The 19,588-nt window shown below is 56.0% G+C and overlaps 3 protein-coding genes across 8 annotated transcripts in view; all 3 read right to left on the bottom strand.

The window, feature by feature from the left end:
* Window positions 1-2,632: 2,632 nt before the first annotated feature.
* FGF8 (fibroblast growth factor 8) lies at window positions 2,633-8,371 on the bottom strand. Its single transcript, XM_031651918.1, has 6 exons — window positions 8,340-8,371; window positions 8,211-8,247; window positions 7,601-7,687; window positions 7,203-7,383; window positions 3,949-4,055; window positions 2,633-3,110 (listed from the first exon to the last, which is right to left on the bottom strand). Exons 1-6 carry the CDS (start codon window positions 8,369-8,371, stop codon window positions 2,820-2,822), a joined length of 735 nt encoding a protein of 244 aa, XP_031507778.1. The 3' UTR covers window positions 2,633-2,819.
* Window positions 8,372-13,785: 5,414 nt separating this feature from the next.
* Window positions 13,786-15,884, bottom strand: NPM3 (nucleophosmin/nucleoplasmin 3). Its single transcript, XM_003904167.5, has 6 exons — window positions 15,731-15,884; window positions 15,299-15,384; window positions 14,938-15,057; window positions 14,724-14,817; window positions 14,192-14,319; window positions 13,786-14,097 (listed from the first exon to the last, which is right to left on the bottom strand). The coding sequence occupies exons 1-5, from the start codon at window positions 15,846-15,848 to the stop codon at window positions 14,201-14,203; spliced, it is 537 nt and encodes a 178-aa protein (XP_003904216.1). The 5' UTR covers window positions 15,849-15,884; the 3' UTR covers window positions 13,786-14,097; window positions 14,192-14,200.
* Window positions 15,885-16,894: 1,010 nt separating this feature from the next.
* Window positions 16,895-19,588, bottom strand: part of OGA (O-GlcNAcase) — a 35,504-nt gene continuing 32,810 nt past the window's right edge. For all 6 annotated transcript variants that reach the window (XM_021943608.2, XM_021943611.2, XM_021943609.2 and 3 more), the window contains one exon: window positions 16,895-19,024. In XM_021943608.2, coding sequence (XP_021799300.1) covers window positions 18,888-19,024 — 137 coding nt within the window. In that variant the 3' untranslated portion in view covers window positions 16,895-18,887. The remainder of the gene's footprint in view (window positions 19,025-19,588) is intronic.

The following is a 19,588-nucleotide window of genomic DNA, read 5'->3' as shown; positions in this document are numbered from 1 at the left end:
AGCCTTGAAGCAGCCCTCAGCCTGCCCCTGGGCCCTCGCAGCCAGCACCAACTCCGGACTGAGTGGCAGGGGGCCTTTTGGTTGAGAGAAGCCCAGTCCTCCTCCCTTTTCTGGGCCTTGCAACAGTTCCCTGCTTGTTTTCCCCGAAATAAATGGGCTGAGCATATTGGGCCGGCAATAACCCCTTGAAATCAGTTGTTATCACAGTTAACAACCAGTTTGGCTTCAGTTCAGGCTGTTAACTATCAAACCACTAAGTGCCGGTAATGATTGATTCTTGGCCAGTTGCAGCTTGAGTGGGCTGTAAAACCCCATTAGTGAGGGCTCTGTGGAGGCAGCGGCTCAAAGATAAACAAGTTGATGGGTGCTCTAGCCTGGCCTAGCCCCAGTGCTCTGGGCGCAGCTCCCATGGGTCCCTGGCCTGGAGTCCTACCGGGAGTCAACCTCTTCCCAAAGCCACAGACAACCTCAAGGACCAGGTCCCAGGTCCCACCCTCCTGTCCCCCTCCACATCCCCTTTCCCCATCCAGGTGTCTCTTTCTAGAAGTCAGGTCTGGCTCTCTGCAAAACTCCCCTCTTCTTCCATGATGTAAACATGGCACAATCCCATTGTCACCACCCTGGAGGACTCAGGCCTCCCCAGCCTGGGGGCTTGAGGATTAGCTTTGGCCAGGGCCAGCCTTGGCCCAGCCTGGCCCCACGGTGTGGCCAGGATCACAGGCGGAGAGCCTAACATTCCACCCCCACCAGACTCCCTCCTACCCAGTGCCTTCCCCCAGGAATTGCTCTCAAACAAATGAAATGCGGGTAATTACTGGGCTAGGGGCTGGACAGGAGACCGTGCAGATGAAAGCGTTTCCTGGACGGTCCCTTCATTTGCATGGCATCAGAAGCTGCTCAGAAGGTGTGACTTTTCCCACAGTGAGACCCCAGCTCCTTGCACAATAAAGCCAGGCTGCTCACCCAGAATTAATTAAAGGGGGAAGGGAGCAGAGGAGGAGGCGCTAAGAGTCGGGGGAACTGGAAGAGAGACATCTAGGGCCCCTTCGCCACATCCAGTGTCTTCGCACCAGCAGAAACCCACTATCTCCAGAGTCCCTCACCCGCTGTGGCAGGCCACAAGAGGTAGGTGAACAGGCCAGCCTCTCTACTGCCAGGCTTCCCGCTAAGCCTCGAAATTCCTGATCTGCCGGGGTGGGCTAAGCCCGGGACTTGGGCCTGAAACTCTGGGAGGAAGACTTGGGTTGCTCCCTGCCCCAGGAAATGCCAATGGACAGAGCCCTAGAGGAGCGAGGTTTCTAGACTGGCTCAGTAGCTGGACTGTGGGACCAGCCCAGGGCATCAACAAGGAAGGCAGCAGGAGCAGCCCCAATGGGAGGCCTCAATGATGAAGGCTGGGCCAGCTCTGCACTCAGGAAACTGCTGTGGGGCCTGGGTTCTTCCTCCGTGTCGCGGGACACCGGTCTCACCAATCCACACGCAAACACACACCTGCACCCTTGCTCATTCCCTTCTCTAACCATACCATGACCTGCTCCTCCACTCCCACAGCAGCCCTCTCTCCCTCCACACACGGCCTCCTGCTTCTCCCCAAGGCCATGACTGCCTTTAGTTCTGCTCTGGGCCTATGAGCTTCCCTTCTGGTGCCATCCGGTGCCCAGCTCCTCTCCCGCCAGGCCCATCCTCCGAGGCAGGAAGCCTCTTCCTGGAAGACAGTTCCCCAGGCTCCTTGCAGCACTGGAGCTCAGTGCTTTCTGCCCACAGCTATCTCACCAGATCACCCAAAGTTAACACTTGTCCCACATGACAATTGTCAACACCAGTCTTGGTGGTCCCCCTCCAATGTGCCCCCACCTTGGACCCTGGCCGTTGCTCTTCTCTTTTATTTTCTGCAGCCTGAGTCTCAGAAAGAACAAGTTCTGGAATCTCCAATCGGTCTCCCACATGGACCTAGGCACTCAGAGAGGCATTTTTTAAGATGATTAAATCTATGATTACAGCTCTGGTCCTAGCACATCCATTATTTCCGGCCCTGAGGTGGCCTGGGGAAGTGTTAGCAATGGCCCCTGTGAAGTGCAAGGAGGTACACATCTGAGAGCTCCAAGGACTAGCTAAGAGCCTCTTCTTGCCCCTCTCTCTGCTTCTGTCCTTTCAGGAAAACCCCTCAAGTGACAGTGATGGGGATGGTTGACAGGCAGGGGTCCTTAGGCTGGAGGGAGGCTGCGGTCAGAGCTGGTGCCTGGTCATTTGTATCTCCCAGCTGCCCACCAGCTGGGGCAAGGTTAGGGGAAGGGGCTGACCTGGGCAGGACTCACTCTCCAGCACATATTTTTAATATGCAAGTTAAATAAATATTTCAATCATTTAATAGCCACCAGTCTGATACCCACTTCTAAGAGGACTGGCCTGTGTCACAGTCCTTTCCTCCCTGCCCCACCTGGGGGTGCAGTGGAGTCCCTGGCTGCCCGGCCAGCGGGCCCTGCAGGTACTGGGGCCTCAGCAGCACAGACCAGAGAAAGCCCCCCACCCCCGCAGACCCCCAGCCGGAATCCCAGTCTAGGCCACTAATGGGGCTTTCTGAGAGTTAAGAAGACAGACACCACAGCCAAGTGGAATACAAAAATAGAGCCTCTCTTTTGTTAAAAAAAAAAAAACAACAGCAAAAACCCAACAGCAAACAGTATCAACAACCGGAACCCAGGGCTCCCCCAGCACCTCCCCAGCCTGCAGCAGCGCAGAGGTCATCTTGCTTGAGTTTTGGGCGCCCTACAGGATGAGCCTGTCTGTGGTCTGGCGTTGTGGGGAGGGCCAGGTAGCACCTATCGGGGCTCAGGGGCCCAAGTCCTCTGGCTGCCGCGCAGGCTGCGCGTGAAGGGCGGGTAGTTGAGGAACTCGAAGCGCAGGCTCTGCTCGGTGGTGTGGTGACCCCGGGGCAGCCGCTTCATGAAGTGGACCTCGCGCTGGTGCTGCCGCGTCTTGGAGCCCTTGCGGGGCCGGCCCTTGCGAGTGAAGGCCATGTACCATCCCTCGTACTTGGCATTCTGCAGCGCGGTGTAGTTATTCTCCAGCACAATCTCTGTGAAGACGCAGTCCTTGCCTTTGCCGTTGCTCTGCAGGTAGGGGGGCCAGACACCATGTTACAGAGCCCCCCCAGCAGAGGCAGAGGGTGAGCGGCCCCAGACAGCAGGTGGGCACCCCAGCAGATGGCGAGGTGGGCAGGAGCTGCAGCCCCACCCCCTGCCTGGGCACCCGCTCTCTAATCCCTCACAACCCGCAGCCCACCCGGCAACTTCCTGTCCTCCCAGGCAGCAGTGACACATGGCTGTCTATGGAGGGGCTGGGCCCCAATGCAGAGAGGCAGAGAGAGGGGCCCAGAGCCTGCCTGCTCTGGCCTCCTGCCCACCAGTCTGGCCACCCATCTCCCCACCTGCCCCTCTCACCCCCTCAGGACTTCGGCTCCCTGGCCCCAGGGCAGCCACCCTATGGGGGAGGGGAGGCCTGGGAGGAGACACTGAGACCCCAGCCCCAGAAGCCTAGGAAGCGGGGAGCTTGAGGCTGGAGAGGAGCCGTGACTAATGGAACCATTGCAGAGCTCGGCCGAGGGGCTGGGCCTGCGGCTTACTGAACATTCCAAATGCTGGTACCATGTAATTGGACATAATAGCAAAGCAATTTGGCGATTTGTTAAAAAGATATATGGAATTTACCAACCCCCCCCAGCCCCTTCCCTAGCCTTCATTCTTCCTCCTTTGCCTTTTATAGTTTTCATCTCTCAAACAGCTTCCTTCTCCCTCACCCCTGCACCCAATCATGAGGTAACCCCAAGACGGCCCTGTGGCCCTCTGCCTACCTTGTTAGGATCAGAGCACAGGACCGTCCTGGAGGAGTCCAGCCAGCCCAAGCCACTCCCCAGGTCCTGCGGACCCCGCCTGCCTGCTGGAGCCTCACCTTGGCGATCAGCTTCCCCTTCTTGTTCATGCAGATGTAGAGGCCCGTCTCGGCTCCTCGGACTCGAACTCTGCTTCCAAAGGTGTCCGTCTCCACGATGAGCTTTGCTGTCAGAGAAGGTAGGAGGCTGGTTATTGGCAGATCCCTGACCCCAGCTGGCCCACACACTTGTCACAGCCCAGCAGCAACTGCTCCAAAGACCAGGAACCCAAAACATGGACTCCAGCTCCAGCCCAGCTGCTAACAGGCTATATAACCCGGAGAAAGGGCAAGGTGCTTTTCTGGACCTCAGGCCCCAGCCCTGGATTTAAAGAGGGCAGTGGACGGGATTATGGTTTTCAAACTGGGTTCTCAAGAGAGGTCTTGGGAACATCAAATTGAAAAGGCTGAAGTGCCATTCCTTCCACCCTCTTTTTAAATCTCTTAGATTGAGGCTCTAAGTAAAATTTAATTGAATCAGAGTTCCATGGCTAATCAAAAGATCTCCGAGGATCCTTCCAACTCCGAATATCATGTGCACGTGCCTCACAGGTCATTACAAACATTTGGGTGCAGTGGTGACCTCCAGTCCCAAGGCCAAAGATAAAAGCATTGTCTCCTGTTTCTGCCACTTTGGGTTCTTACTCACAGCTTTCACCACCCCCAACATCACCAGGCTCTGCTCTGCTGAGAAGGTGCTAGGGATGGGGACAGCTCTCCCTAAACACATAGCCCAGAGCAGGCTGCTTTCCCAGAATCTCAGACACCTGCCATGAGGATCCTGCCTCTTCCCTGTGGTTTCCCAGTCACCAGGGTCCCCACCCCCAGTGTCTAGAAATCAACTCAATCGCCTTTTCTCTTTCAGCCTCATCACAGCTGGGCTTCTCAGCCCAGTGACCAAATATCTTCTGTGGGTGAGGAGGAGGGAGAATCATGCCCGCTGGCCTCTTAGTCTGGAGGCCAGGAGGCAGGGCTGAATTCTATGCCTCCTTCCCCACTACCCTCCCCTTAGACAGCCAAGTTGCCACAGAAGCCTGTCCCGTTCACCTCTCTATGCAATCCTCTCTTATAGGCTGTCCCCAAGAAAGTAGTGAGGTTGACTTCACTGTTTGGGAAGGGACAGAAGGTGCTGGCTCTCCTGCTCTCCCTGCCACAGAGCCCAGCCTCTCTACTCCTTGAGAAAGCCAATTGTTGGACTTAGCCTACATTGACACATGGCACCTCCTCTGTCCCTGAAACCCATGGCAGGGGTTGGGGGCACTGAGGTCAGCAAGTCAGTCATCACTGCTCAGCCTGTAACGTCCCCCTCTTTACACAGGTGCAGTGCTGGGACCCAGTGGCCAAGCCCCCAGTTTGGCCCCAAGTCAGCAGGGAAATGCAGCTGTCACTTCCCTGCCCACCCACCTCCTCCTGGACCTAGCCAGTCTGCTCATCCCTTTCCTGCTCTGCCTTCCACAGCAAGAGGCAGCTGTTTTTAAGGGCCAGGAAGGATGCTGACTAGATGAGTGAGAGGATGCCACTCTGCGGACTCTGGCCAGATGCAGCAGGCAGGGATGAAGTAGGTGCCTCTGCATCTTCCTGGGGCCGATAAAGAAGCCATTGAGACCTCTCTGCTATTCTCCCCAGACTCCTCCAGTCCTGGCTGAATACCCTGAGCCTCTGTTCTTAGGCCCCCAGCTCCTATCCTGCTGTGGGGCAGGGACTAGGGAAGGTGGGAAACCTCTTAGATGGCCAAGGAGAGAAGTGGGCATCAGACTTCCTCTGATGTCTGAAGATGAATTCCCCCACATCAGCTTGGCTTCTGCTTTCTCCCCAAAATCCAAGGATGCTGGGCCATTTGCTCTGATAGAGCAAACTCTGGAAGAGCCAGGCCTTCGTCTCCTCTCCTTAGAAGCTGAGAAGGGCAGCAAGCAGCCAATTTGGAGGGACAAAGGGACGGTAGGCCTGCTCTGCCAGCCCAGCAGGGGGGCTCGGCCACCAGGCAGGCTGCCCCCACCCCCACCCCAGAGATCCCCCTCTCTCCCAGGTCGGTTGAATCTGCTCGGATCTGGAGAGCTGGGGCTGCAGTTTACGGCAGCTCTCCCGACCGGGCTTTTGGAAAGCTTAACATTTTCAAACCTATTCTTCCACCCCAGTGACAGATTTATCCCAGGAAAATTATGTCTCCTCCTCCAGCTTTGAAGGGAAGTCAGCTACGTCGATGCAGAAAAAATGCAGCGAGACATACTCGATCCCCCAAACTGGCTCAAGAAGAGGAGAAAGTATTCAGGAAATGTTAAAAAAGGTGAAAGTAAGAAGAGTTTTAATCGCTCTGCCAGACGCGGGGGTCTCTCCAGAGATTCAGAGAGAACAATCTTGAACCTCTTTTTTAACATTTACAGACTTGCAACTCCTTTCAAACTCCACATCTGAAAAAAAGCTCGTTCTTTTTCTGTTTTATATCATTCTTCATTTTTCTTCTTAGCTCTTAAAATGCCTCACCTTTTTATTACTTTTTAATAGAGTCTTCCCCTCTCCTTTCATGCTTGTTTAACGTGGTCATTATTTAAAGGTTTTTAAACTCACAATAATCGCTCTCTAAAAACAACACCAGCCGCCCAGAGGGTTTGCTTTTCTCTTGGTACATCCAGGACTCTGGAAATTGGCCCCGTTTCAAGGCAGGAATATTGAATGTTTTAGAAATCAATCAGTCCTCAGCTTCTCTGCCGGCAGTAGCTCTCCGTACTGGCCACCCCACAGGGAGCCGGGAGCCCTGCCCCAGCCGCCTGGGTTCCCCGGGGAGTGAAGCAGGGAGAGCCCCTTCCAAGCCCAGTTTCCACCTGTAATTGACCCTTCTGATCAAAGTATTTAAAGGTTCCCAGCAAACCCCTTTTCCAACTGGGAGAGTTGAGGGGATTTCTCTCCCTTCTCTTTCCCACTCTCCTTTTGTGGGCCCTGGCGACATATCCTCTTTCAAGCGCTTCCCTTAAACCTCAGCCCCCTCCCCCTGAACCCCCTGCCTCCACCTGCAGCTGGGGAGGAGTGTATGAAGTGGGGACGTGTAAAGGGAGATTCCTAGATTCATTCATTTGCTGGGCAGGGAAGGGGGCACCTGTGGCCAAGTATTCCCCGAGGTCCCTTCCCTAGCCCTCTCTTCCCCAGCTGACCCTCAAGACACCTTTCTGCCTTAACTCCTTCCCTTCTGAGCTGGGGACCCTGCAGGCCCCCTGTCAGTGCAGTTGGGACTGGCGGTGCAGGCGCCGCTCATCCCACAAGCTACCTTCAGCGCGCCTTACCGAAGGGGTCGCCGTCCTCTGCCATGGCGTTGATGCGCTTGTTGGCCAGGACCTGCACGTGCTTCCCGCTGGTGCGGCTGTAGAGCTGGTAGGTCCGGATGAGGCGGCGGCTGAGCTGATCCGTCACCAGGCTCTGCTCCCTCACATGCTGTGTAAAATTAGGTGAGGACTGAACAGTTACCTTTAGGAAATTGAAAAATACACAATACGCCATTATAATGCTACTCCGCCCAGGGGCCCGAGTGGCCCCATCACCCTGCGTCCCCCTCACTGCCCGAAGCCACCAGCAGGTGCTGGGGTTTCCTCCAACATGCCAGCCCAGGCCACCATCCCCCACCCAGGCAAATCGGGCAGACCCAGCCCAGGATAAACAAGCCCCGGGGAAAAGCTGGACCCACCTGTTGGGAGACACCCTGGGGCTCCCGGCCAGCCCGGAACAGGGAAGCGAGCTCCCTGCCCAGCGCAGGGCCCCCGCCCGGGCCTTCCTAGAGGAGCAGGGCGCTTTTAAGTAGGGAGACAGCGCTCCCCGACCCCTGACATTTATAAAGACAAATATACGGAGCAAATGTTGAGAGTGCAGGGGACCTGGGCACACGATCGTTGGGCCAAACCGGCCACAAGCCTCCCCCGAGGGGCGTGGAGAGGATCTCTGCTGTAGTCACCCGGCTTCCCCTGGCATCGAACATCCATCTCCTGGCCCCGGCTGCCCCCTTCCTCGGCGGCTGAGTGTTCCCTGTGCCCCCAGCCGGCGAGGATACATGGGGGACAGTGCTGGGCTCCGAGACCTTCGCTTCTATCCTGGCAACTCACTCGCTGTGTGACCTCTGGCGGGGTGCTACCTCTCTGTGCCTCAGCTTCCTCCTCAGGGTGGCTCGGGGCTGGGTTTCTAAAGTGCCCTCAGCCCTCCGGCGCCGGCCGCAGAGTCAGTCCCAGTGCCCCCGACCGGCGCTGCCCACCCGGGTCTCCAGCCAGCCCGCCCGGCCCCCTCCTCCGCGCACCCCTCCTCACCTGGGCTTGGAGGCAGAGGACCAGCAAGTGCAACAGCCTGTGGGAGACAAAAGCGGGCGGGAGAGAGAGGCGCGGGTGAGGCGAGGGGCGCGGCGGGCGGGCGGCGGGGCAGGGCGGCGCGGTACTCACAGGCAGCTCAGCGCGGAGCGGGGGCTGCCCATGGCGCGCGGCCCCGGGGCACCAAAAGCCCGGCGGGTCACGCCGTCCCGTGGGCGGCCGCGGGGGGACGCACGGAGCAGGGCGCGGGCGGAGAGGGTGCGGGTGCGGGAGGCCGGCGGCGACCACGACGCGGCTCCGCGGGTCCCGTGGAATGTCGTGCTCGCCGAGCCGCACCGAGTCGCTGTGCGCCGCTGCCGGAGCCGGTGGCCGCTGGCTGCTCCGGTGCCGGAGCGGGCGGGAGGGTCACGGGCTGGCGGGGTGGGTGGGGAGGTGGGAGGGGTGGGGGCGGGGGGCGCCGCACCGGGCGCGAGGGGGGAGCGCGGGGCGGGCGGCGGGAGCCCGCAGCCCCCGGCTGGGAACTGGGGCCTGGATGCAGCCCGGGGCGGGGGCGGGGCGGCCGGGGCGGGGCGGCCGACGGGTCCGGGATTGGGGGTCTAGGCTAGGGGAGGGGTCTGGGGACCCGCGGTAGGGGCAGGGGCGGCCGGTCTGGGCGCCTCCCCCTATCCGCAGCCTGTGCCCTCGCGCGCTCTCCGGGCCCGGGCGCGCGGGGATGGGGGCGCCTGGGGCTGCGGGCTCTGCGGGCCAGGAGACCCCGGGCCAGGGATTCCCTGACCGCCCGGCGCGCCCCAGTCCGGTGGGGCTGGGTCTCCACCTCGGGGCCCAGCAGCTCCTGCCGCCGGCTACATAGCAGTCTCCGAGCCACCTACTGTGTGTCCCGCCAGGACTGCCCCCTGGGAGCGGCCGCTAACCGTGCGGCGAATGGCTGCGCACCCGGCCCTAGCGCAGTGCGTGCCGGTGCCACCCGGACCCCACTCCCCTGTTTCTGCCGCGTGCCCGGTCCTGTTGGTCTCTCCAGTCTCGTTCAGTCTCCCAAGGAGGCCCTGGGAACCAGAAATGCCTCCCCCTCCCCCGCATTATCACCGTCACCCCTTTCCCTGTGCCCCTCGCCACACACACACACTAGCCTGAGGCTTGAGGAGCACCCCGAACCACCTGTGTGGAAGATAGAGTCCAAAGGTCCCTGGCAGGACCCACTGTCCCCCTACCCCAGCAGGCAGCAGGGGCAAAAATAACTGTTCTCAGTAGCTTTTCCTGGGGGAAGGGACTTCCATCCAGGCCACCCAACCCTTTCCCCCTCAAAGCCCCATTTGTTTTTCATTTCACAGATATTTACACACCTACTGCATTCTAGGCAGGGGCTGGTCAGCTGGGCCTGGGGCATGGGAGAAGGTAGGCACTTGTCTAAGCCTTTCCTAGCCCCTCACCTTGTGGCTTCCCCCCTGAGATTTTGGGAAACCCTGAGCCCCCACGCTGCTTCTGTGGGAGCAGCCTGGGTGGGCAGAGATGACCTGGGACAGGTGCCCTGTGAGGAGCAGGTGATGCCCTACCAGGCTGCTGCCTTCGCCCACAACTTCCCTTCCCCACTGACCCTGCATTCCCCTGGGGGTAGGGCTGGAGGGTTTCCTGTGGTCCCAGGAAGCCATTAGGCCAAAATTAGCAGCAGCCCTAGTCCAGCCTCACAGCCAGGCCCTGCCTCCCTCCCTCCTCTGTGTCCCACCTTTCCCTGTGCCCCATCTTTCCAACTACCAGCCATAAATGCAAACAGTGAGCAATGGAGAGATGGGAAAACAGAGGGTGTGTTCCAAGATTTTATCTCTCCTCAGAGAAGTAGACTTCCAGAGCACACCTGCCATCTTCCTCCAGGAGTCTGTTCACTGGGCTCTTGCCCACACAGACCTTGTGGCAAGGACCATGTCTTAAGAGCTCAGAAATCACAGTTCAAGGCACAAAGCTGGGCAGAGCTGTTCTGCAGTTAAAAGTTCATTGAATGAAAGAATGAATGATGGGGAAAGTGGCTGGGTCTTCAGACTTCAGCCTATTTGCAACTTTCCCAGGAAGACCTGCCTTCACCCCCTCCCAACAGATTATCACCAGCAACACCACCAGTAAGTGAGCACTTGTATCTGCTACAGGCTTGGCAGGCACTGTCTCCTCTAAAGCCCATGGGGAGGTGGGCCCATCAGGTGGAGACAAGTCAGGTGGACACAAGTGGCCACAGCCCAGGCCAGCCCTTGCCTCCCCTGTGCTCTGTGTTAAGGCCTGAGTCACAATTTGTTGAGTGGGTCTCTTTCCCTCTCTGCACTGCTTCAAGTGGGCAAGGGTGATGTCTGTTTGCTTGTGGTCTTACCCTCATCCCTGTACATAGTAGGCCCTCAGGCTGTTTAGTTGTGTATATTGATGAACAAATGATTGAATGGAGAGATGGGGACAGGGGACAGGCACTTCCTGTAAAAAACGGGCTTTCTCCCACCATGGACTCTCTGAACTTCAGTGAGATGAGCAGAGCAGGGAGTAGGCCCCAGGCAGGGGTGAGGGTGATCCACCCATCCAACAGTGTTTGCATGGTCCTGGGGTCACAGCCAGAGTAACTCTGGGTACCTGCCCCTCCCTGGAACGGGGGTAGGGGCAGAGCCCCTGGCTGAGACCAGCATTCAGCTCCCGCTGTGGAACCCCCAGAAGATTCTGAGGCCCTGGGCTGACCCTCAGTGGTCTTCAGCCACCCTTCTTCCTCTGCCCCAGAGAAAGAAGATGGGCGTCCTGGGATCTGAAGGGTCTGAGGTCAAGTTTCAGTCCTGTCCCAGCCTCTGCCAGGGAGTCTGTACTGGACCAGGATTCCTTTACATTTGGATTTGGGGACCCTCCTGAGAAGTGGACCTTCACCTAGTTCGTTGAAATTCTCATATCCCCAAAAGTCCCTTTCTCTGGGGGAGAGAAGCAGATGGAGGCACCCCATGAGCAAGCACCTGGCTCTGCCCCGGCACGCCCCATGACTGACAGATGCAAATATCCCGCCGGGCCCCCGCAGGCCGCTCCCTCCCTCGCTGGCTCACCCGCCTCCCGGCCAGCTCCCTCCCTCCTTTATCTTATCAAAGCCGGGTAATTACAATTGCTATTTTGTTTCCTCGAATCTGCAATCAGAGCTCCCCGGCCCAGATGAGGGAGCGCCTGTCAACCTGATCGCTGAGTGACAGCCCAGCCACCTTTCCCGGCCGCCCCCACACTCCGCAAACACAAACACACACACGCACAGACACAAACTCCCTCACCTGCAAACACAAACACACACTCTTCGGCAACACACGGCCCGTCTCCGCAGACACGCCCTTGCCGGCACCCAGACACACTCCTTCAGCCTATTTCCAAACGCACCCCTCGATCCCAGCCCAGCCCCTGGCCCCTCCAATCCACACCCGCCGGAGACCGCAGCTTGCTCCGACGCGCGCTTCCTGCGCCGGGCGTTGAAAGCGCCGCGGACTCACAGCCGACCGTTCAAATGCAAATCGCCTAGACTACGTTAAGCACTTCGGCCGCTGTCTGGGAGTCGTCTCCCTCGGCCCCCAAATAGGAGCCTGCCCTTCCTCCAGCAGTCGGCAAACCCCGGCATATGCCTTCATCCCCCAGGGCTGTGAGGTCACAGTGAGCCGGCAGCGCTCCTACTGTGCGCTGAAGGGCAGAGAAGAGGGCTCGAGGAGAGGCGGGGGCGTGGAGAGAGGAATAAACCATGCCCAGCTGTGTCCGCAGGGCGCCCCAACCGGCCAAGATACTCCTGGGCCGAGAGGCAGATGTGGATTGGGCCCCCACTGCGGGCAGGAGCGTGCTCGGCGCTGGCCCGCTCCCACCGGGAGACCGACCCGGAAAACCGGGAAAGAATGCACGGAGCGATCAGTGCCATCGCGGGGGGTGGGTGGGGTAAATATTGGGGCGGCGCCGCGCAGGGTGTAGATGGGTCAGCTAGGGAGGCCTCCCCGGAGAGAGGACTCTGCGAGGCACTCAGCCAGTCTCCCGCTCCTCCTGCCACGCACGTGCCGAGGCCTTTGGAGGCTGGGGCCAAAAGGAGGAAGGAAGGGAAAGAGGAGTGAGGGCCGCAGCCCGACTTCCCCGCTCCAACTCGAGTCGTTTGAATGAATGAATGAACGTATGCACGCATGCAAGCAAGCCTCAATGGCATTCCCCCGGCTTCTGCCCAAGATTCGGCCGCCCAGAGCACTGGCGGGACTCGCAGGCCCCGGCCCTAGGGCGCCCGCCCGGAGCCTCTAGAGGCCAGGGAAGCGGTATGACCACGAGCGGCTTCTACCTCGCCCGCCAGAGGGCGCCAGCCCGGCCTTCCCTCTGCCTGCCGACCGCGCTCCGCAGCGAGACCCATGGTTTCCAGCCAGGCCGCCCCTCCGCTGGGTTCCCCAGGGAAGCATTTTTAAAAGAGTCGTCCTGGAGCGGAGAAAGGCGCCTGCGACCCAGATCACCGCAACACAGACGGGCGTCATCTCCCTTTGTCCTCAACTTGAGGAAGAGGGAGGCTGGAAATTGGACCCCTAGTTCCTCACCACGGGCTCAGGGAGAATCTCCTTCACTAGGGGTGCGCTGAAAAGCGTGCGGGTAGGTACTGAGGACGCAAGGTCTTCAAAGCTGACCTCACCTGCCCCAGAACCACCAGCCCATGATATCCCGGAGCCCCTCCCCCTTGCCCAGAGGCTGGGGATGGGAGTTGGCCTGACCCCCATCAGGCCCTGTTCTCTGTCTATCCTCAGCCTTTGTGGCCCCAGGCTGTATCGGGAGGCAATGTTTTGTTTGTTTGTTTGTTTGTGGGCATTGACAATCCCCCCCCCCCCCGCCACCTACACAGCTGCTGAACTGCTGACCCCAGAGCTGGTCACACACACTCATCCTCAAATCAGGTGTGTCCCTTCTTCCTGGCACAAAGACAGCCAAGTGCCAAAACTACCTGATTCCAGGCACCAGAGACCCCCAGACCCCACGGGGTGTGGGGGACAAGAACCCCTTAGTCCAGGAGGCCAATTCCCAGGGGCCCTTTTCTGCCCCCATATGCCAGGCCACCCGGATTCTGGTTTCCCTGTCACCCAATCTGGCTAGTCCCCTCCATCTGGCCCCTGGAGTCAGGTTTCTGTAAGGTCCCAGCCCTGCTCAAGAGAGGGCCTGCAAGGCTCAAAGGAGGAGCGAAGCCTGGTCCCGCCCTGCCCTCACAGGCCCTCTCTGGGCCGGAGCCCCTCATGCGGCTAGGGATGCACATTCCTCAGGCTGCCCAAGCCCGCTTATCTGCCCCCTGCCCATCAGCCTGAGTGCTGACAGAGGCCCAGACCCCTTGTTTGGATGCTGATAACCTCCTGCGATGGCCCTCCCCCACCTGCAGAGACTGAAAACGGGCTGAGTGTTGGGAGGTCCTCTTCCAGCAAGGCAACTGGGGCCCAGGCCCCTGGTCCTAGCCCAGGGTCGTGAGGGTAGAAGATCCCAGAGTTCTCCACCCTCCCCCAGGCCCAGGACCACCCTGGGTGCTGCCACAGTGCCACCTGGCGGTCCCTAGGGAAACATCACCTAGCACAGGAAGAAGCCACACAGGAGCTGCAAAAACCCCACACCACTTTATTTCAACCTCTATCCAAAAATGTAAAAACTATTAAAAATCTGTAGTTCTGAGTTTCAGGCACTAACTTCTAATCCTCACAGACAGGTGGGAAGAGAGGCCCCAAGAATGGTGCAAGATCAGAAAACCAGGGCTGTGTGGAGCACAGGCCCTCTCCTAGCACCAAAGACCCAAGTCCCTCCCACCCAAACCCCACCCAAGCTCTCCTCTTCAAGGAAGAAGAAACATTTACAATTCTTGAAACTTCTCGGGGAACAGGGTTCATGGCGGTGCATGGCGCATGGAGCTGACCTGAAAAGAGGAAACAAGGAATCAGCACCTAGGCCCTCAACTGCTTCTCCAGCCCCTTCCAAGAGCGTGCTGGGCACTTCTCCCCGCAACTCACCAAGGAGGGCTAGGGCCTGCCCCCCTGCTTTTTGGCAGGAAGGATGGGGCACAGCTCAGCTTCTTCCTCGTCACTGTCTTCTTCTTCTTCCTCGCTCTCCTCCTCAGAAACATCATTGCTCATCGTAACTGGTGGACACACAAGCAGTAGAAGGATGGGATGTTAAGACCAGACACTTTCACACCGCATCCATTTCTTCATGCCCTGTGGTTCTAGGCTTGCAGGGACCCTGACCTCCCAGTGCTTATGGGTTAAATGGGAAGAACCTCAGACCCTGAACTCGGTCACAAAGAGCCAAAGGAGTCTTCATCACTGGAGCTGGAGAAGCTGGGCCATGTTCCTTGGAGGAGGTAGGCTTGAGTAGACGGAAAGGAGAGGGCATGTCATGCACAGGGCACAGCGTGAAGGGCACGCAGACCTGTACAGGACTGCACTGGGAGATGAAGGTGGGATGGGGCAGGAGTGCGAAGTGGGGGAAGCCTGATGGGAGAGTCTACTGGAAGCAAAGGAGAGGGCCCTTTCCTCCTCTCACCAATCTGGTGCCGCCCAGTGATCCGCACAGGGCCAGAGCCCGACTTCAGGCGGAAGGTTACAGGTGGTTGGAGCTGGAAGTCGTCCAGACTGAGCTGGGAGGAAGACAAGGATGAAGGCCTGGCCCACTCCTAGCCCACCCCACACTGTAATGAGTACTGACGTCCTCAACCCCCTCACCACCATCACCACGAGGGTAGAGCTGGGGAACTCACCATGGGTTGGCAGGACAGCTTGAGGTTGGCCACAGGGACTGCGATCTCCTGATGGTCATGGTTCCGGGCCACAACTTCTACCACATTACACTCGTCTTTGGCTCCCTCGGTGAGGCAGAGCTGGGAAGGGTACACAGGGCCTCAGGGTCTCCTCAAGCGAGGGCTGACACCACAAGTAAAGGCATCTACCCTAGCACCTGCCCAGCTTGAGAAGTCCCAGTTCACCTGGCCAGGGGAGCCGCCCATGCCGGGGGGTTAGGCTGAGGAGGTGTCTCCAAGTAAAGGGGGTCCGGGGGTTGGGTAGAGACATATATTGCTTGCCTGGGCTTATTTATTAAAACCCCACTCCCCCGCCCCTCACCATGGTTAGTGCCAGCACGTGCTCCGCATCATCCTCTTCCTCTACCTTAAAGGTGAAGGAGCGGGTGTGGCCGGAGAGCTCACAGCCTGGGAGAAATAACAGTGAGTATGCCTGAGCGTGTGTACGGGGCTGGGGGTGGGGGATGTCACCAACCCGCGGTCACGTGTAACCTTGGGCGGACGAGCCATTTACACGTCCACCTCCTTCTCTTCTCTCAGAACACCTGGGGCGCTCGGCCGTGGGCCCCGCCCAACACATCTGGGGCAGGGATCTCGCCGCCCCCTTCGGCTGTGCGTGCGAGGCCCCCTCTCCTCCAGGAACAGCAAAGCAGCCCTCCGCCCACACCCACGCCGTGAAACCCTCCGCATTCCGCCTCTCATCCCTACCTCTTACCGCCCCAGTACCACCCTCAGCCTCTCCCTTCCCCAATACCGAAGAAAAAACTGTCCATAGTGACTGGGGCTGGGACCCGCAGGCCCCCGACACCCCCGGCCCGCGTTCGGCTCTCCTGACTCAAAAACGCCAAGGCAGCTGCAGTGCCGGCGGCCATGCTGCAAGGGCCTTCTCCAAACTCCGCCCCCGACACGCACAAAGCCGGGGACCCTCGGCCAGTTCCGGCCCCGCCCATTAAAGGAGACGCTCAGTCCCGAAGGAGAAAAGGCACCGAGACCCCGCAGCCCTACCCGGAGCCCGCAGCTTCTGCTCGTATTGTATCAAGACCGAAGAGAAAGGAAGTAAACATCACAGAAGAACGGATTTGGGATTTATGTTGACATCCTTGCTCATTTCCACGACTATGAGGGTGTCCACTTCCCCAAGCTCCTCGCTCTGTGTCGGAGGAGTGTCTCCCACTCTTCCAACCCAGGGTAAAGCTTTCGTTAAAGGAGGTATAGATATAAAAGTTAACCCTTCTTACTCCTCCTCCCAGCAAAGGTGGGGTTCAGGGCAGTGCTTTTCCGCCACAAGCAAAGGAAATGCACTCAGATTGTCTTTGCCTCAAGAGAGCAGAGGAGCCTAAAGACTTTCAGTTCAGGAATTTCCATCCTAACACGTGTGTCCTCTCGGCTAAGCCTCTCCTAGATACTCTTCCTGCTCCAATGACCCCGCAACTTGTTATGCCTTCACTGAGCCTTAGCTGCTGGCACTTGCTAGCAGAGGACTAGTTAGTTCATGTGTGTTCTGTTCCTGGCCGACCCACGCTTTTTGAGCTTTTAATTCCAAATCAGCCAGAAGTTATCTTTGCGCCCTGGATTGTCAGTTTACGCTACTCGCGCCATCTTTCGCCTTTTAAGAATCAGGCCAACTGTATGCTTTTTCCCAATAGATAGCAAAAACTCAAACAACAGGCCCTATTTCACACCCAGGTTGTAACTGTGGCAAGAGGGTGGGGTGGCTTGGCTAAAAACCAGTCTACTTTTCTTAGCTCTTGCCCTGAGGAAAATCTGGAAGTGATGGGAGGTAGGAGGGCTGCCTTCAAGATCCAGTCTCTAACTTGGAACAGCTGTGGAGAGGAGGCATACTGCTTGTAGGTGAGGCATGAAAGAGGAGAGAAGGTAGGGCGCAGACAGGAAATAGATTCACACAATACAACACGACAAGCATTCACTTCAAGTTTTATTTTACCTCTTGCATGGTCTTTTACAGTTCGTTTTCTACAGGAACTGAGCTCTGATCTAAACAATCAATAAAAATGTCATTCCAACCTTAATATTCATAACCAGGAAATAGCATAGCACTTCATGATCCTAGAGTGATGAAAGCAAAGACCAGGACATCTGTTTCACAGTTACCTGTGACCAGACCAGCCAACATGATTACTAAAAGCCAAGATAAAACCAAAAGTAAACTTACTAAAACATCCTGATTCCATGAGGTTAACTCTGAAATCCTCCAGACAAAATGCTAGAATTGTCCACTACTGTTAAATACGAGAAAACTGAGGAAAATTCAGCTGTCTTACTATCTAGTAGGGGTCTTCCCTTCATCTCAAGCCCTCAAAAATGCAAACTTGGTTCCAGCTTTACAACATACCATATCCTTCTATCAGTTAAAAGGTTTCTAACCTTAAAACCTTCTCTCTTTTCTTCTCACCTACTTAGTGCATACTCAAAGGCCTTGGTTGAAAGTCACTAGGTACCACTAGGTACAATGCTTTAGGGCTGTCAAAGCCCACACTGGTGGAGTTCTATGAAAGAGACTGAAGTTTCTTTCTCTTTACCCCTCTCCCCTCACTCAGCTCGAAGTTAAACAGCTGATGCAAAACTGCAGAGAAGCAAGATAACAAAATACTGTTATGAATCCATGGAGAAATCAGCCAGCCATGATGAAAAAATGAGTCCTGCAGAGATTATCTGCCAGCTTCATGCTCAGAACCCTTAGAAACACCGAATCTAAATTAAAATACATGAAGCTTTCACAAGGGTTAAAGGAAAAAGGTAACTGTAAATACCTGGTTAAAGTGTGCTCATTCTTTCTTTCAGAAATTAGATACAAACATGCAAGAATTAAAGACTCTGATTTAATAAAAATCAGTAGTAACAGGTCTTGAGATTAAAAAACAACTGACCTGAGGGCAAATGGGACCAATCAGTTCCCGAACCCTACCTGACAAATGTCAAATCCAACATTTCACATGCTGACCTAATATTGAGGTTAATTTCCAGAAGTAACTGCACCTTGCAACAGATTAAGTCCTACAAAATTAGGCTCTCGTACCCCAAATGGTCATGGCCTAGGTGGGAGGCACTTTAAAAATAAAACTTCAAAAAGAACAAAAACAACCCCAAACCCAAAGACAAAAGAAAATCCACTTTTCACTGGTTTACATTATTCAAAGTGCCATTCTGAACCAACACCCTTTCATTTTTAGAGGAAAAAAATTTACAGAAACAGTAAACACAAAGGATAGTCAGGTTACAGCTAGTTTATATACAAAGAAATTTACAAGTTTGTCAATTGTAGGCTTTTGCCACAAACAAATGCACATTTGTCCCTACAAAGTACAACATGCCTGAACCAAGTCATTACAGGAGACAATTGGCCACGGCTTTACAAAAAGCAGAATAACTGCCCCAAATTGAAATTATTTATTCAGCTTAAACTAATGCCACAACCATCCCACTTGGAATCACTCCACCCTGACACTTCTGAAACCCACTAAATCTTTTTCATCTCTGCCATGTCCCCAAAGACCGAGACATTTCACTCAATAAACCAAGGAAGATGACAGATGTTATTTTGATTACCCTCAGGTGAGAAATGCAACCACACTGGATGCAGAAAATAGTGCTGACTACATTTATTGAAGACTCTCTCCCTGTATAAGCCCATGTAAAAGGTCTCAGCACCTAACACAAGACTCAAAAAGGAAGCCCACATCTCTTTCATACAGGATTTGCTGCAATACTATATTCTTCCAACCAGTGAGTAGTCTGAAAGTGTGATGGGTGAGTTTTACATAGTCTTCTTTGTTTCGAATCCAATTGGCTGATCTGTTGCCACTCCAGAGGCTGAACTGTATGAAGACCTCAACTGCCACCCACAAGGTGCAGTTAAGAGACTTTTGGACAGTTCACAGTGCCTACAAATGTCACAGGCTCCGACCAAGTATAACCACATCCTTTGGAAATCCTTCCATTTTTGCAATTTCAAAACAGCCTAACTTGCTGTAAAATTCCAGAATTCTTTTATCATCTGGTCTCACTTCACAGAAAGCTCCCCGGGAGCCTAGAAATAAAACAAATATTCAAAACATAAATAAGTCACTTAATTAGTATAATTATGGATATAAAACTATCATCTTTGATATAGTTAATATAAACAGGGCTTGTCAAAGCCAGCACCTACATTTCATACAATTAAAAAAATTCATATTCAAAAAATTAAATAATGAGTGGCCACTGCACCCGGCTTTTTTTTTTTTCTTTCCAAGACAGAGTCTTGCACTGTTGGAGTGCAGTGGCGCCATCTTGGCTCACTGCAACCTCAGCCTCCCGGGTTCAAGCAATTCTCCTGCCTCAGCCTCCCAAATAGCTGGGATTACAGGTGCCTGCTACCACTCTTAGTAGAGACAGGGTTTCACCACGTTGGCCAGGCTAGTCTCAATCTCTTGACCTTGTGATCTGCCCACCTCGGCCTCCCAAAGTGCTGGGAATACAGGCGTGAGCCACCGTGCCCAGCTCAATTTTTTTTTTCAATCAGGCAGAGACGGGGTCTCAGCTACGTTGCCCAGGCTAGTCTCAAACTCCTGGACTCAAGTGATCCTCCCGGAGCACTTCGGCCTCCAGAAGT

The sequence above is a fragment of the Papio anubis genome, chromosome 11 (genome assembly GCF_008728515.1).
Source record: "Papio anubis isolate 15944 chromosome 11, Panubis1.0, whole genome shotgun sequence".
NCBI classification, from domain to species: domain Eukaryota; kingdom Metazoa; phylum Chordata; class Mammalia; order Primates; family Cercopithecidae; genus Papio; species Papio anubis.
The sequence above is the reverse complement of the archived record's forward strand: the minus strand, read 5'-3'. Positions and strand labels throughout refer to the sequence as shown.

What these genes read in the sequence shown, in the direction of transcription:
- FGF8 (XM_031651918.1), bottom strand. Translation starts at nt 8,371, where the DNA reads ATGGGCAGCCCCCGCTCCGCGCTGAGCTGCCT. An exon ending in TCCTCTGCCTCCAAGCCCAG is followed by an intron (nt 7,688 to 8,210) that starts GTGAGGAGGGGT and finishes CTGCTCCTCTAG; the next exon opens with GAAGGCCCGGGCGGGGGCCC. An exon ending in AGAGGACGGCGACCCCTTCG is followed by an intron (nt 4,056 to 7,202) that starts GTAAGGCGCGCT and finishes CTTCTCTGACAG; the next exon opens with CAAAGCTCATCGTGGAGACG.
- NPM3 (XM_003904167.5), bottom strand. Translation starts at nt 15,848, where the DNA reads ATGGCCGCCGGCACTGCAGCTGCCTTGGCGTTTTTGAGTCAGGAGAGC. An exon ending in TATGGACAGTTTTTTCTTCG is followed by an intron (nt 15,385 to 15,730) that starts GTATTGGGGAAG and finishes TATTTCTCCCAG; the next exon opens with GCTGTGAGCTCTCCGGCCAC. An exon ending in ACGTGCTGGCACTAACCATG is followed by an intron (nt 15,058 to 15,298) that starts GTGAGGGGCGGG and finishes TACCCTTCCCAG; the next exon opens with CTCTGCCTCACCGAGGGAGC.